The sequence below is a fragment of the Diceros bicornis genome, chromosome 2 (assembly GCF_020826845.1).
Source record: "Diceros bicornis minor isolate mBicDic1 chromosome 2, mDicBic1.mat.cur, whole genome shotgun sequence".
Lineage (NCBI taxonomy): Eukaryota > Metazoa > Chordata > Mammalia > Perissodactyla > Rhinocerotidae > Diceros > Diceros bicornis.
The window spans coordinates 86333484-86350390 of NC_080741.1; the positions used below are offsets into that span (position 1 = coordinate 86333484).

Here is a 16907-nt window from a genome sequence, read left to right on the forward strand (position 1 = left end):
CTGGCCCGGTGGCACAAGCGGTTAAGTGTGCATGCTCCGCTGTGGTGGCCCGGGGTTCGCCAGTTCGGATCCCGGGCGCGCACCAACGCACTGCTTGTCAGGCCATGCTGTGGCGGCGTCCCATATAAAGTGGAGGAAGATGGGCATGGATGTTAGCCTAGGGCCAGTCTCCCTCAGCAAAAAAAAGAGGAGGATTGGCAGATGTTAGCACAGGGCTGATCTCCTCACAAGAAAAAAAAAAGAGCCTGTTGATGGCTTATGCTCACGTCCCATGACCGTTCAGTAGATGCGGTCCTGCTAGGTATGCAGGATGGCAGGAAGGATGCAGAAGAGGGGAAAAAGCCCCTCAGTGCTCATTCATTTACACAAAAACACAGCAATGCGGGGGCCAGAGAAGCCAAGGTGAAGTGGGGACGTATTTGAGCAGATGGTGTCTGAGTCACGTTTCCATAAGGTATTGTCACTAGGAATTCACTGCCAGGCTTTCTCAGGGCAGGAACACTTTGGTCCCATCCTCTCCCCCTTCACACCAGAGAACCCTCATCTTGGTGGGAAGCCCCCACCCGGCAGACCTACTCCTGCGTCAGCTTAGCACTGGCCTTGCTTAGTGCCGCCACTTGTCTTGTGCAATGACCAAAGTGTTCCAGCCTGGAGAGCCACTTGGAAAAAAGTCTGTTTCTCTCGGTTCCTGCCACCCCTCCCAGGGACTCCTGCATCCCTCTGGCTGGGTCTGACTGCCAGAAGTCTGGCTTCTGGATGCACGCCCCGTTCTTTGTCCATCCTGGTTCAGCCTCCTTCTTGAAGTGTGGCACTTGGCACTGGCCCGACAGAGCTCGTCTGGCATTCCCGGGCACCCACGCAGCCTCTGAAAGTCTTCCCTTGGTTTAGCCCCTCATCTTTGCTTTCAGTTTAGAAGAAAGAGCTCAGTCAGCTCGAACCTTGGCAATTTCATTTTCATCTTTTCTTCTGTCATCTATAAAACCACTCAATAAGGCTGGTCCTGAGACAATCAGTCCTCGACACTTCTCCTTCAGAGAAATGCCCCATTTCTGCCCACCTTTCACTTCCTATCTCTAAACCAATCTCTTCCAAGCCAGATTAATCCCCTTTATCCCATCGGGACCCCAACTTTGGAACAGCCTTTGAAAAGGAGCCTAGAGGCCTTCGCCAAGACCCTTCATTCTCTCAGAGGTCCCAAAGTGGCTGACCAGACATGACTCCCTCACCCAACCACTAAACCATCTTGCCTCTCCCCCAGGGGCCTCCTTAAGAATCTTACATTTGTACCCTCTATTGCAGAGTCCAGCCTGTAATTCTGGGTCCCTTCTGGGACCTTTTCTTAGGCATGTGGTCTTGAAGAGAGCCTGACCATCCCCCTGCACAAGGATACTGGTTCCAAAAGGGATCACAACCTCTGTGGTTTCAAGACGCACATTTTGGTCAGCATAGTCATAATGCGAACTCTAAATAAACATGCCCTAGTTTCCCCTTTGCTTGAATAGTTTCTATAACAATGTTACCTCCTCTGGTCTCCAAGGACTCTGAGGGCCCTCTAGATACCAGGCAGGGTCCCTTCAGAAGCCAAAAGGCTTTCTTCCCACAGGGAAGCAGGTGGCCAGGAAGTAAGAGAAGGGGCCCCCGATTGGGTGGGATGGAGAGGTGGGCTGCCTCCTGCCTCGTCTGAGTAGGGTCTTCTTCCTGGGGATTCTCCAGCAGAGGAGGGTGGCCGTGTGGCTGCTGAGTCGAAAATACCTGGGGTCTGTGTGCCCTGGAAGGAGTCAAACTGCTGTCCCCTGGGAGATCGAGAGTTGACCACAAAGGCCGGGGGCAGGGCAGTGTGTACTTGGGGCTGACTTCTGACTCATTGGGGTGAGGAGCCCCCCACCACATCACACATCCCTCCCCCAACACCACTGTGAGATGGAGGGCCCCAGGCATGCAGATACGTGCAGTGACACGACAGTCCATTCAGATTGGCATCCAGAACATTCAGAAGGGAACTCTGGTCCAGTCTCTTGCTTTTCTCTTCTGACTTACACACAGATGAGTTTGTTTTTTCTGCCAAAACCTTAATGCCATGCCCCTAATGCCTTACTGAGCCTCACGCAGCATTTTCCAAAGCAGTCCCTGCTTCCTTCACTTCACGTGTGCCTCACAACTGAAATCTGAGGAGGGAGGGTCTGCCAGCACATCCACCTCACGGAGGAAGACACTGAGGCTCAGAGAAGCAAGTGAGTGGCAAGAGCTCTGACTCTTAAGGCCCTCATTCCTCCCCCCCCCCCGCCCCCTGCCCCGCAGGGCTTCCCAGACAAGGCCACACCCCACAGAGGCTGAATTTCCACTCAGAACCAGTGTCCACACCCCAGGTCAACATGAGCATTCAGCTCTTTGATCTGCGGCCGAGCTGCACAGCCCCCTTCTTACTCCCCTCAAATCCCAACACATCTCAAGCCCCCTTTGTATTCAGAAGTCTGTTGCAGGCTCGTGTTCATCAGTGAAGGTTCTGCCCCCTCACGCCACCCAGGCCAGGAGCATCAGACTCCTACCCCAGGACCAGCACTTTCTGGACGCGGTACCCTGCTCGACAGGGTGTCTCCTTCTCCCACTCCCCCTTCAGATTCCTGGTTCTGAGGACTGCTAGGGCAAGGAGTTTGCATCTCTTAGGGGGAGAAATGAAGAAGGCAAGGAAAGAAAGCTGGACCTCTCATTAGCGTTTTGGTAATTAAATGAGTGCAACCTTGGGTTGGCGAGAAAATGGCTTGCTTCTGGGGGGGACCCTAGACCTCTCCGCTGTCTGAATATTCCATGTGTTTGTTTCCCTAGAGGGCTAGAGAACCCTGGACACAGAGTTCAGCAAGAGAGAGTGAAATTAAAAGAGGTTGTGAGTCTTTAACCTTGAGCCTGAAATGAATGTGAACTAATCCCAGACTCTTGGCTTCCTTGAAGCCGGGTAAACATTCGAGTATGTCGAACCCATCCCAGCCCGGGGCCTAGGCATTTCCTCAGAGCGCCGACCATGGCACGGGTCTCCCTGCTCCCCCTGTGCTGATGAAACCAAAACGTCTGAAACCCCACAGACTGGGTCCTTCCCTCTCCCCCCACCCCACGCCCAAATGTGGCTTATGCCCCCAAGTCCCATCTTTAGAGTAGGCAGGGAAGGAAGATAGAGGAGCTTTTTTTCTTCCCATAGTTTTTTCCATTTCAGCCGCGGAGAGAACCGAAGTGGAGACTTGAGATGGCCGTGGCGGGGTGTCCCGAAAAGTCTTGTCCCCACAGTCTTGTCCAGAGCAGTTCATTCTTTCTGTTGTCTCCATGCCAGGGGGAGGGCGAGGGGCCTGCATCTCATCGTGTGTCATCCCCTCTGCGTTGTCAGTCACATGACACGGTCCTGCCACCATCCCTCCTCCTCCACCAGGCACTCTAGCTGGCATCTTATTGCAGTTCAGCCTCAGAATATGCTGGGCACTAGGTTGGGCAGCTACAATGATAATTATCATTCCCATTTTACAGACAAGAAAACTGAGGCCTGCAACACCTTTTTTGTTGTTGTTTTCACTTAATCAAGGGATAATGACCCACTTATCATGAGATCAGAATATTTAATCATCTCTACTAAACCACAAATAGGGAATCCAGGGGAAAGAAGTCTCAGAGCAGCCAAAGGGCCGTCACAGCGCGCCAGCACTAATGCATGGCGTCTACCTGGCTCTTGCTTAGCCCGTGCTGCCTCCTATTTAAAGCAGGGTTCCAACATGCGGGATTCCCTGCTGTCCCCAGGCCACAGGACGTAAGACGGGGAAGGGACAGAGATGCTCTTGAGAAGACAAGGAAAAGTCAGAACTAGTAATGATGGCTGACAGCAAAGAAGAAAAACTCAAAAAAAATCGGAACTGTGGGGTCTTACACAAGACCAAGAAGGATTATTGACAAACTTAAATTCTTCTCTGTGTACTCTAAATTAAAAGGCAGAGGATCATATGATGTGCTTTAGAAAGACTCTTCTCTGAAATAATAAAATACACCCTGAGCTATGACACTTCAGATCATCAGCCACAGTCATGGGGAAAATTCACTTCCCTGGACAGGGCTCTCCTCACCTGTGCCCCAATGAGCCACCCCTGGGTGTAGCTGAAAGCTCCACAAATCCTGGGACCACAGGGCCTCCCCACAATCGCCATATCCAGTCCTCTGCCCCCTGTGGTATGGGGGCAGCCACCACTCTGCAGGGGCACCCTCAGCACCACGGCCACCTCGGCTGAGGCTCTGCTCCTTGGAGGCATCAATGCTGCCTTGTTTTCCCTGCCACTGGCTCTGTCCGCTCTGAGTTGGGGCTGGGAAGAGATAAGGAAGACCTTTGTCCTGAGTCTCATCAGCCCCTCGAGATGACAGGCATGGCTCTCCCTCCCAGGAGTCCAGAGAGGGGACACTGTTCCAAGTGAGGATCCTGTTCCTCTGCACCCTGTGAGGCAGGACAGAGGACGACCAGCGAGGCAGTGTGGCTTGCCCACAGTCAAGGCACCAGAGTGGCTCAGGTCTTCCTGCCTCCGAGTCCAGCTCTTTCCACTGGCCCGGAAGACCCAATGTCCGGCCTCCTTCCATTCCTCAAAGAACCACAGGTTCCACTGAGACACGGAAAATGAAAGAACTTGCTGTTTGCTGTCTCAGTGACACACTCCCTTAGAGTCCCGTCCAGGGCTGGGTTTGGCCATCTGATTCTGCTTCATTTTTTGGTTTTGTGTTTTCAAAGCACAAATGAAGAAAGAAAGAAAATACCCCAGGAAATAAGGGACCCCAGAGCCAACTCCAATAACTGGCCAGGGCTTTCAGTCTATACTCGAGTGTTTACCTCCCAAATGCATGAAGGAAAGAAACGTTGGGTACAAACGGCCTCCGTTCACATTGTCCAGGCTTCCAAGTGTAGCTGTGTGTCTGTCTGTGTGTGCCGTGTGGTTCCTGACCCCCACTGTGGCATGCTCCCACCCCCAAATGTCATCGGTCTGCCGGCTCCTTCGTGCTTTCTGGCTGCCTCTGCTCTGCACCCCAGAAAGCCCTGAGTTGGCTTTGGTCTGCTTTGCTGCCTTCAGTGTGATGTTCCCGTTCTCTGTTTGGTCCTTGTGTGTCTTCTCTCATCCCAGCTCATTCAACTGTCTCTCCTTTCTGTTCCTTTTCTGTTTGTGACACGTTATCTGTTCCATGTTGTATGGTTTCTTAACTGCGTGTGGTTTTTTTAAGATTAATTTTTTTTAAATAGCCTCTCCTCCTTCCTACTTTATTCCCACCTGGTCCCACTCCCCTTCTGCATGGTTGAACCTCTGCTTTGAAGTTAACAAGGCTCAGTCTCTCACTAGGTCTGGGTGCCCGCCGGAGTGGACTATGCTTCCTCTAACCACTGTTTCCCATCACCTCTTTGATGGGGCTTGATTCCTCCTGTCCTGATGCTGTAGTTCTGACCAAAACCAAAGCAATTTTAGAAACCTCCTGGATGCATATAACCTGAGCCCCTCTTCCATTCTTCCGCCTCCTGTCCATGCTCATAACACCTAACAACTGTGGATTCCAGCCACCTGCTATGCCCTTACCCCTCCCCACCCGCCCCTCCTCTGAGCCCCCAGAGCTTGGCTGTCACCCCCCAAGGGCAGCGCTTCTCATCCCCGTGCTTCCCTTACAGATCCGCGTCGTGAAGGCGTTCCGTAGCTCTCTCTATGAAGGTCTAGAAAAGCCTGAGTCTCGAACCTCCATCCATAATTTCATGGCTCATCCTGAGTTCCGGATCGAAGATTCACAGCCCCACATCCCCCTCATTGACGACACCGACCTGGAAGAAGATGCTGCGCTCAAGCAGAACTCGAGCCCGCCCTCGTCGCTCAACAAGAACAACAGCGCCATCGACAGCGGGATCAACCTGACGACTGACACAAGCAAATCAGCTACCTCTTCAAGTCCAGGGAGCCCCATCCACAGCCTGGAGACGTCGCTTTAGCTGAGGACCCCGCCGCCACCCCCCTCCCGGGCACCCACCCATCCAGGCACCCAACTCACCAAGCAGCAACGAGCAACAACAGGAAACCAAATACTGGCAAGAAAACCAACGTTTCCACCCAACAGACCCTTTTTCTGGCTGCGATGCTGTTTGAACTCTTTTTCACTTTGAGGCAAGGGGCAGGATCTCCTCCCGGGGCTTAAGGAAGTGAGCGATTTTTCCCAGAACACGCCCTTCCTGGCTCCCGCCCAAACGTGGACCAGCCATGCACCTGCCCGGCTGCCACGTCCCCTGCATGAATGTACTGCACACTTCCAGTCCTCCCCTTGTTTGGTGTTTGGGGGGTTGGGGAGGGTTTTTTTGTTTGTTTTCTTAGGCGGGAACTGCAAACAGACTCTTTTCTGAGACTATTTATCCAATGCACTGGTCTGTGAGTTTTTGAAATGCTTGCACAGCATGGTCTCAGTTGTATAGGTTAATTTAACAACTTTTTGAAATTGCAGAGGTTAACTCGCCTCGTAGATTTGCACCAACGGAACCGAAGAACTTCATAGACATTCACAAGGTTATATCCATTTCTTTGTATCTATATCAACGTATACTTCTCCAAGACTGTATACGTCCATATAGATAGGTAGATATATATATATATATAAATATATATACATGGATATATAAAGTTTCTTTGCCGGCATGTTGCCTTGTTTCCGCTTAAATTGCTCTATTTTAACTTATTTATGTCCTAAAAGAAGAATGTAATTTGTTTACAAACCTGTAGATAACATCTTTGGCTATTTGCACGGTTTAAGAACACTGGTGGCTGAGATGCTATCAAAACACCTCAGCCCAACAGACACTTCCCTGGATTGCATCCTCGATGTTTTACGATAGCCATGTTCTGATTTTTGCCTGCTATTTCCGTTCAATAATGTCACTACCGCGAGAGGCTCAGGCAGAAGCCGAATGCTACCGAGTACCCGTCCTGAGGGTTGAAGACCACGCTCCGTAGACAAAGGGAGAGGAAGAGAGAAGGCTTCCTGGGTCTGTGGCACTGACGGCCGTCCTGGCCCCAGGACGGACAGGAGTCGCTAAGCAGTGGTTGAAGACTTTGCTTTGAAGACTTTTCTCTCAATGAAACTCGCTTAAGTTTACTAAGAGCATTTCAGAAAGAGGTTCTTTGGCACTGTCTGTACAGAGATTGAGGTAGTGTTGCAATATTATAAATGCTATTGTGTTGATTTTTTTTTTTTTTAGTTAGTAATTTAGAGGTTTATTTCCTTATAAATTGCAGCGGATGAGCTGTTGGCATATTGGATGAGGATCATTATGGCTTGCTGCTTTTATTTTTTTTTTTAAAGAATAGCCTTTTTCTCTGCACTATTTAGATCCGAACAAACCTTATGATCTGTATATTGAGATGTATTCAGTGTGATTTTTAAACCAAATTGTCTTCCTGTAGTCGCAATATATACTGTAGCCTTTTAACAGCAAGTCTTGCTTTCCCAGACAGAAAGCCATTCTGAAACCCTACAGTATCACAGGTGAGAAAAGGTGGTTATTTTCCCCCCAAGACAATAACAGCACTAGTAATCCCACTTAATAAGAGCTTATTTAATTGTATGTCAGCCTCTTAACTGCTAAGCACTTTGTGGGTATCAGCTTTTTTCATAAAAGAACTTTTGTATTTAATACAAAGTTTGCTTTGAGACTTTTCAGCATACGATCTTTTTCCATAAACTTGTACAGTGCAAAAGACATTTTGAATACCATGATCGATGACGTCCCGTGCTTCAAGGAAAACCAAACACTTTTCCGCCTCGCTTGCGAACTTCATTCCTCATATGACCCTCCCCACGGTTGCTCTGTGTCAGCCCAGCCCCTTCCCTTCTCCAGGCCCAGAGAATTCTTCCACAAACAAGATGAGAGCCACTCGGGAAAAGAGCCATAGTCAGCCAGGAGGGCCTGTGTCTGGATGGCTGTGGAGAAACCTGAGGGTTTGGGATCCTGAGCCAGCCCATTCACCTGGCAAAACCTGCGTGGAAGGAGGACCTTCTCTGTGAGCGAGCATCACCTTGATGTTGTGAAGAAACATCTCTGAATGTACCCAGCAGAGGAAACTGCATCCCCAAAGGGGTGACCAGCCCTCAGATACGCAGATTGGATTCCAGTACGACCACCGCCAAAAGCCAGCCCACAGCTCTCCTGCCGAGAAAGGAAAGACCTGCACCCGTAAAACATGGGGCAGCCTTGGAACGTGGTGTTTTTTGTCGTTTCCTTTGTCAAGGTTTTCCACCCGCTTCTTTGTTCCAATCTTGTGTCCATGACCTTATTCCATGACACCAGGGAAGCTGCGCTTGCACACCATGCTCCCTGTTCCTTTGGAGCCAGCGCGCGAGGAAGACAGGAGGGGCTTCTCTGAGTGGAGCCTAGCTTGAGGAGCAGGGAGCGACGGCGCTACCAAGAGTGCCCGACATTGCTGTTGGTTTTCTCTGGTCAGGAATGATGGCTGTTCACCCACGCACCCTCACTCTCACACTTGCACACACATCCACACACACAGGAAATGATTGGTTTGTCAAAACTCACTGTAGTACATAAAGCTTGCACTCTGCGTCCTATATCTAGCAGCATGGGGTACGTTTGGCAGTTCACCCCATTAGGGGGTAAATAATTTATGACCATTCATCTGTTTTTATGAATTTTTTTATCTAGACAATAATTGTAAATAAAGAACTCACCGTCTCTGTTCATTTACTACTATGCAACGGTTATGCTTTCAATTGCTGACTCTTCTTACTCCAGCAGTGTGGTTCTGAAATGTCTGTGGTGTAAAAAAAAAAAAAAAAAAAAAAAAAGGGCAAAAACCAACATCAAACAGAACATAGTAAATATATACTCTGTAATGTATACTTTTTCTGTTTGGGACTGGACCACCCTCTTAGCTTCTTTTCTGTCTTCTGGACAGGGGCTCCAGGAGAAGGCAGCAGATTCATTTCTGAGGTCTAAGCTCACCAACTTGTCTCCCTCCAACAGATGAGGGACGAGCAGGGGCCCATTCAGTGACCTCTGGGGCTGTAGAGTCACCTGCCTTTAAGGTGGGCAGGGAGGAAACTCAGGCGTTTCCTTCCTGCGACTCAAGCAGTGCTCTCCCTAACCCAGAAGCAGCCTCGATTGCTCCCACCAACCCCTCACCATGGCCCCTTGCCCCCTTGTCCCAACCAAAGCATAGAGCTGACAAGAGGGAGGGTGCCCTGCCTCTGACACCAGACTCATGACAATGACTGCACTGGGGCAGGGACTCTGGACCTGTCTTATCCTGGGTATCCCAGTTACTGAAGAGCCACACTTTTCCCCAGCCATCCTGAAATGCCCCCTTTACCGCAGACTGACAGCTTAGATAAATGTGGGTCTGTTTCTGGAATTTCTCTTCTGTTCCCCTATCTGTGTGTCTCATCTGGCACCAGCCACATGGTTTTAATTACTGTCGCTTTATATAATGTTTTAATATGTGCTGGGACAAGTCCCCTTCACTCTTTTTTGTTTTTTACAAAAATTTACAAAATTCCCTGGTTATTCTCTCACATCTACTCTTCCAAGTAAACTTTAAAATTTTGCCAAGTCCTCCACCTCTCCCCTCCTCCCACCCCAAATACTGGGCCCTGTCATTCTATGTGCAAACATCCCGCCACTGGAAGTACTGTCCACTCAGGCTCGTTAAATAAAGTGTCCTGTGAGGAGAGACAAAAAGGGCGCCCTGAATCTTGAGGGAAGCCCAATGTTCCTCCCATCATCTCACCTGTCCCCTAAGCCAGGGTGTCATCAGAGAGGCCACCGAGCCACCACCCAATCTCAGTTTGAGACCCAAAGTCACCCCCTTTGGTTGTGCTGGGCTAGCCCCTCCATCTGCCCTGGTCCAGATGAGAAAGAGGGGTGTCCCCCAGACCCAGAACTACCAGAATGCGGGGCCCAGTTGCCTCTATTTCTAATTCTCCTCATGGAGAAACATTTATTCCTGTCTCCCTTTCCTGAACTGCTTTTCTTTGGGGGAGGGTCAACTCTTGCTCTTCGTTCGGAGTTTTCAGTAGTTGGGTGACAGGCCCTTTGGGGTGCAGCTGTTTCTTGCCTGGCCTTTCTCACCACCCGGACTCCCCTCCCCGTTCTCGCTCTACTTACAGGAGGCTGTCACCCGGGTGCACTGTGACGTGCCTCGCACCCCAAACTCTCTCCACAGTCTCTGAGATCCCACCATTGGAAGAGCAGGGCAGGGTTGCATTTCTAGAAGGCTTTTGGGTCTTCCAGAGCCAAGGCCTAAACCAGACAACAGCAGAAAATCCCCAAGTCTTCTCCAAGTTCCAAAGCAAGCTCTCCTGACGTTGACGTAGAGATCCCACCCACCCGAGTGGGGGCCGGGGGGGTCCCAGGCCCTGGGCATCAGCCATCACCCCCTCCACCAAAAGCAAGAGATTTGAGGCCGCTTTCGGACCGCCCTTCTCAGCCCCGAGTCTGTTTTGTAATGCCTGTGGTGCTCTCCCTCCGGACCTTTCCTCTCTGGGGTCACCACACTTTGCTAACTCTTGTGTACACATATTTTATAACAGAGTAGCGAGGAAATGGTGCCACCTCCAGCTTCCACAAGCTGCCTGGGCTCTGGGGGGCTCTGGGGGGCTCTGGGACAATCGGGGCTGGGAAATGACTGTGCTCTTATTGTACACTCTTTATTTCTCTGTATCTCTGGCTTGTGCTCTTTGTAATTAATGGGATTTGTCTGCCTTTTCAACACTATACTGAGCAATAACAATAAATGCACACATGGAAATGCAGACACGGTACACATCACAAGGCCTTTTTCCGTAGGCTAGCTGGGTCCCTACCCTCCGTGGATTTGAACTTAGGGGGAAACTGAATCCCTGGGAGGGAAAGGCACTTTGCCCAAGGGTGCACAGCGCAGTGGGAAGTCTCTTTCCTTCCACCTAGTCACACCTTTCAAACATCCACCGTTCAAGGGAGACAAGTTTAACCTGCCATGAGTCATTAACCTTTCACAAGGAATGGCTGACAGTCCCAGAGAGCAAGACTTTGGGGGAAGGGGCCTCAGGAGGAGGAGGAGATTCAGGGGCAGAGGGTCTGGGAGGTAGGGGCACAAATTGGAGAAAACTAAGAATGGGCTGATTTGGGGTCTGGGATTAACCAGAGGGAGGTGATGGGAGATATGGACATGGGATGTAGGTGGCATCCCCTACTAGGGAAGGGGAAGGCAGAGGGGAGCCTGGCACCCTAAGAGTCTGAACTTTGCAAACCTCTGCTGAACATCAGCGGAGAATGAGAATGTGCCCAGATCAAGAGATGGTCCCAGTGTTGGTACAAAGGGTGAGGGTTGCACATGCACACCACACACACACACACACACACACACACACACACACAAATCCCAGCTCTTTTCAGAGAGAACTGATCCCCAGATCAAGCACCACAGGCCCATCCAACTTCCAAACACCGTTTCACATCCAAGGGTCCCTTTAATCCCAAGATCCACCTTCAGAGGAGGTATTATAACTCCCACTTGACAGAAGAGGAGACAGCAGCTCAGAGAGGTGGAAGGTGTGCCCACCTAGTAAGTAGGAGAGTCAGTACTGATACTTAGCAGTCTTGATCCCAGTATCAGCACTCAAAACCTCCATGTTATAATGCTTTTCAGTCCCACCAGCAAAGACCCTAATGAATAAGATACAGTTGCATTCCTTGTCCCAAATCCCCAGTCTCTCCAACTTCAATGCCAACACCAAGGAATTCCTTTAATAACCACTATGCCCCATGCATTATATTTGTATTATATCTAATATGCCATTGTCCCCATGTCCACTTGAGGAAGGCGAGGCTCAGAGAGAAGTGATTTGACCTTATCACCCAGAGAATCACTGGTGCAGCCACAGAGCCAAGGCCAGGGCCTGTCCCTTGAAACACAGGGGGCCCAAGAGCCCCGCCCCTTTGTTGGCTGCTCCGCCCTAACGGCACGCCTTCACACCCCTCCAATATTTCTCCATTAGAGGGAAGTGAGGAGTCTTGAAAGCTGGGGTGGGGGTGGAAGGGTGGGTTGCTGCCCAGAGGCCCAGCCCTGAGTTCTGTGAGACGCCACTCGCTGGGCCCCCGCTCCAAAGCTCCTTGATGGTCTGGGTGTGTCCCACTCTCTGAGCCTTAACATCTTCCCTCAAGCAGCACCCTCTCCAGCTAGGGTTCTCACCTCCAGTTTCAAAAGAGGAAATGGAGGGACTGCGACGTACCCAAGCAGAGTCTAGTCTCCACCCTAGTCACCGGACTCCTTACTGCCATGAGCGGCCGAGGGCTGCCAGATCTGTGTGGCTGAGGGAGCCCCCGGCCCTGTCCAGCAGTGCAGCGTTCTCACTGTGCTTGTGGGAAGCGGGGATTGGGGTCAGGAGCCCCGGGGCTTGGGTCCCGGCTCTAGCTGCAGGAGCCTGGCTGAGATCCCTCCTTGCCTGGGGGCTCTACCTGTGAGCCAGACTCAGGGGATCCCAGCTCTCCGAGGAAGGGGCAGTTTGGAGCATGGGTCCCCCGGCTTGGAGAGGGCTCAGCCTCTGGTAGGGGGCATTTCCTGGACTTCTCTGCCCCTGGTCCCAGCCTTGGGTCCTGAGGAGGGACTAACAACAAGGAAGCACGAGGACCGGTCTCCCGACTCCCCCCAGAACTAATCAACCTACAATGGTCATCACAAGGCCGGCCGCACCCAGAACCGCAGACAGGCGGGTGACGCTGTGGGTGTGAATCCTTTCTTTCGTATACGGATCTCAGGAAAAGGGAAGGGTTGATCCAGAGCAAGACAGCCTAGATCTTCATATTCCAAAAGCCCCTGGTCAGGGTCGCCGGGGGAACGAGAACCCCACCCCGCGAGTCTCGCGCGTTCTGCAAGCAGAAGGGGCGGGGCCGCGGGGGGAGAGGTGGGGGCGGCCTTTGGAAAGCGCGGAACCTTGGTGTGAGCTGGCGCGTTGCTGCCCGGAGGCTCCTGCGCCGGGGCCCCACGGCCTGCCGGCCCGGCGACGGAAGTGAGGCTTTCGGAGGCGCCGCCGGGAGCTGCCACGTCCGAGGCCGGAGCCGGCACACTGCAGACATGGTGAGCGTGGGGGCCGGGGCGCCGAGCGGGTCGCGGCCTCCCGGGATCCTTGCCGCGCCGAGGTCTGGGGGCTCCGGCCCTGCCCCGCCGGGCGGCTGGGGTGCAGAGGGGCGGCCCCGGGCCCCGCCGGAGTTGTGCGGCCGCGCCGCGCGCCCCTGCCTGTCCTCTCCTCCCCCCCCGGCGGTTGGAAAGAGCCCCCGACCCGCGGGGCTCCTGCGCCCGAGCCCGGGGGCAGCCCGGCGTGGTTGGCAGTCAGCCCGCCGGCGGCCCTCGAGCGGGCGCCGTCGCCGTCCCCGCCGACCGGCGCGGAGCCGCGGGGCCAGAGGCCAGGCCTGCGGCGCGCCGAGGGCCCGAGCCGGGATTCGCCCCGAGCAGTCCCGGTGCCGCCGCCGCTCTCGGCAGCCGCTGTGGCGGGCGCCCGGCGCTGTGCGGGGGGCTGCGCGGCCCTGCGGCGGGGCCGTGTCTGCGCCCTCCGCGCGGCTCCGGGAGTGCAGGGACGGCCGCCTGAGCCCGGCGCGGGGGTCGGGAAGGCAGGCGTGCCTGCGCCCCGAGGGAGCCCGGGGGAGCCGGGAGTCCAGACGCTGGCTGCAGCTCCTGCCCTGCAGGCGCGGGTGCGAATCGTGCATCTGCTTTAGCCTCTGGTTCCTCAGCTGCTGAGAAGAGTTGGGGTCTTGTGCTCTGACAGTTAGCTCGTTCTAAATGGACTTTTAACTCGTTAACTGATTCTGAAGAGCTGAATTGTGAGGGCTGCTTCTTAATACTTAACAAGGACCAGACGACTTGAGGTGCTTGGGAGGAAGGACTTTTTAATAAAGGGTTTTGTTTTGTTTTCTTAAAAAGCACTTGTTGAGAAGCGGGGTTCACCAATCCTGTCTGGGGTGTGAGAGTAGTTGAAAGTAAGTGCTGGTTATCTCTGAGGTCCTTTGGTTAGCTGGTATGAAACTACCAGTGAATTTTCTTCCTGACTCTCCTTAGCCCTCAGCCAGTGATTTAGGGCATTGGATGTAACAACTACTTTATGTTCTAGATGAGCAGACTAGTGGAGTGGAAAGCTCGGTGGGCTGGGAGTTAGCAGGTGGGGCTCTTCCCAGCTCCACCTTTATCTAGCTCTGGGACTTTGGCAAGTGCTTTCTCTTCTCTGGGCTTCTTCAGTTCTTTAGTCTGTCAGGCAGCTCTGATTAACTCTGCTCTTCATCGTTCCCACTGCACATGTGATGGCACTTTGTAATCTAGACAGCTTGGCACACGTAAGAGACTCTTCTCTTTTATCCTCCTTACCTGCCTTTGCAGACCGAGGGGGCCCACTTTTTAGGGAGTCTAGACTTCGGTGAGAGAACTTGTGCTTACTTGATGTGTACCTTTTGGACTGCTTGGCAGCCATCCTCTTCCAGTGTTCACCTTTCTGAAAAGTCAAGTCAGACTTTATACCTGCAGGTCTTGTGCTGGAAAAGGATGAAATGGGGAAATGGTAAGAAATATCAGTTCCAAACTGAAACCTTTTCAATCCCGGGAGTTTGAAGAGAACAGTGGTTGAGTAAAGTAAAACTGTCTGTTTTTGTTCGTTTGCTTATTCATTCCTTCTGGTTGCAAAGCATTGTGCTGGGTGATTTGAGAGGATTCAAAACTATGGCCAACGCAGACCTTGGCTTGAGGGAGCTCACCTAGTTGGGAGAAGAAACAGCGTCAAGTGTTGTAGACATTCAGTGCTGAAGATATTCAGAGGAGTCCTGCCACTTGGGGGATCTGGGAATCTTCAAAAAGGGGGGCATCATTTGAGCGGGATCAGTAGGTGACAGTCTGAGATCTGTCACAGGGGGTGGGCCAGGAAGCAGCCTCAGGAGAAACTTGAATCAGTTCTCCAGGTCTTAGGTATTAACCGTGTTATGCAAAAAACTGCCTGGAACATGTGAGCCTCTGTCATCCTGGAAGGGAACACCAGCCACAGCTCCCTCAGGGACCCTCTTCACCCCCAAAGGTAGCGAGGACTGCTTGCTATGCCCCCTCTTGGTTCCTGTTATCCCCTTCTGCTTGGACTGTGTTTTTTCCCAGTGCCACCTGGCACTTGCTCCTCATCTAAGCCCCAGTTGGTGTCTACCACTAGTGGCCCATTAGGCTGCTACAGCACTCGTAACCACCGTCAGAGCATTTATCTTGCCATGTTCAGGTTACTTATGTGCAAGCTTCGCAGGGGCAAGAAGTACCTCTTATTTGTGTCTATATCTCCAACCCCTTGGCAAAAAGAAGGTACTTAGAGTGAATGTTTACTGAATGAATGAATGAACAAATGAAGTCAAGAGCTTTAGAAATGATCTGTGGATTTAATGACATGATTGTATTCTAACTGCCATCAGTTCATTTACCAATGATAACTTTGGTTCTAGGTGTCAGTAATTAACACTGTGGACACCTCCCACGAGGACATGATTGTAAGTATTCCCTTAGCGCTCCCTCCCACACTGTGGACATGGGCATTTCTGTGGGAGGGAAACATTTCTGTTGATCATTCATGAATCCAGTGTAGCTTTGCAGCCTTTACCAGTTAGGCTGTAGCCTCAGGGGTGTGGTCAGCCTCCCAGCAGCACCCTGTGGGTTGGCAGGGCTGTGGCAGTCTGGTCGCTCTCTGGTGGGAGGAACGTAGGATTAGTTTATAGCTCAAAGCCCTCAGTCTTCTGGCCAACAAAGTAACCTGCTCTGGGATAGAAGCTGAGTGGGTATAGGTTTGACAATAGTCTTCCCACCTGTCTTCTTCCTGAGGCCACTTCTTAGCCCCATTGGAAAGGGGGTTAAAAGAACAGAGAGGAGGAAGATGACTCAGTACAAATGCAGAGGCCAGGCACAGCGAGAGCCCAAGGCAGAGCCAGGTAGGACCACCACAGACACCCTTTGACCCAGAAGACATTAACTGAGGGCATTTCCGAGAGGCAAACACAAGGCTCAGTATAAGAGGACAGGGCCGTGGAGAAGGTCCAGAGGTTAAAGTCTCCAGCAGCAAAGATGCAGACTCGGTGTCATGCAGGGCCCAGCAGTCCAGGCAGCCTTACAGCCTTTTATCCCAGAGTTCCTGCCCTCACAGCCTGCCCACCAGTAGTTGCTTTTGGGCTTCTGAGGGGTTGCCTGGTCTCAGAGTTGTATATGTTCCCTGGATGCAGTCATGTGTGGTCTAGCTGTAAGACCACACCTCCTTGGAGATAGGGTGGCACCATGGATAAGAAAATCCAACTGGAGACTCCCTAACCAATCTCTTAACTTTTCTGAGCCAGCCTTGATTTCCTTATAGCTAAAATGGGAAAAATAATGGATATGCTACCTACTTGTGTGGGTTCAGTTTGAGGAAAAGATCAGGCAAAGTAGTAATGACTGACATCTGCATACTCACTAAGTGTCAGACTCCGTGCCAAATGCTTTTCATTCAGTGCCTCATTTAACCTTCATAACAACCCTTGAAGCAGATGCCGTCATTAGCCCCATTTAAAGATAAGGAAACCGAGGTTCAAGGGGATTAGGTAATTTTTCCAAAGTTGCACAGCAGATAAGCTAAAGAGATAGCATTTAAATCTCTTAGGTGCTGTGCCCTGCTTCCTCCCCAAGTGTGTGATAGCGCTCTGCAGGAGAAGTGCTTCAGAAGTATACTTGCGGAGAAGGTCTGTCTTAACACCTGCACTGCCTGCCTTCCAAGAAGCCAAGACCTGGAATAGTGGAGGGGGTTGACTTCCAAAGAAGAGTCGGGATGCTTTCCTTAGGTAGGGAGGTGAGGAAAGAATGTTGAAGCAGACGGGATGATTGCTTCCGTTGAAAGGGTATAAC

At 51.9% G+C, this 16907-nt stretch overlaps 2 protein-coding genes across 2 annotated transcripts in view; both read left to right on the forward strand.

The window, feature by feature from the left end:
- Window positions 1–8730, forward strand: part of ATP2B2 (ATPase plasma membrane Ca2+ transporting 2) — a 171119-nt gene extending 162389 nt beyond the window's left edge. The window contains exon 23 of the mRNA XM_058565539.1: window positions 5669–8730. Within this exon, the coding sequence (XP_058421522.1) occupies window positions 5669–5980 (312 nt within the window). The 3' untranslated portion in view covers window positions 5981–8730. The remainder of the gene's footprint in view (window positions 1–5668) is intronic.
- Window positions 8731–13023: 4293 nt separating this feature from the next.
- The window catches only part of SEC13 (SEC13 homolog, nuclear pore and COPII coat complex component), a 32703-nt gene continuing 28819 nt past the window's right edge, over window positions 13024–16907 (forward strand). Inside the window, exons 1-2 of the mRNA XM_058565579.1 lie at window positions 13024–13103; window positions 15485–15529. Coding sequence (XP_058421562.1) covers window positions 13101–13103; window positions 15485–15529 — 48 coding nt within the window. The 5' untranslated portion in view covers window positions 13024–13100. The remainder of the gene's footprint in view (window positions 13104–15484; window positions 15530–16907) is intronic.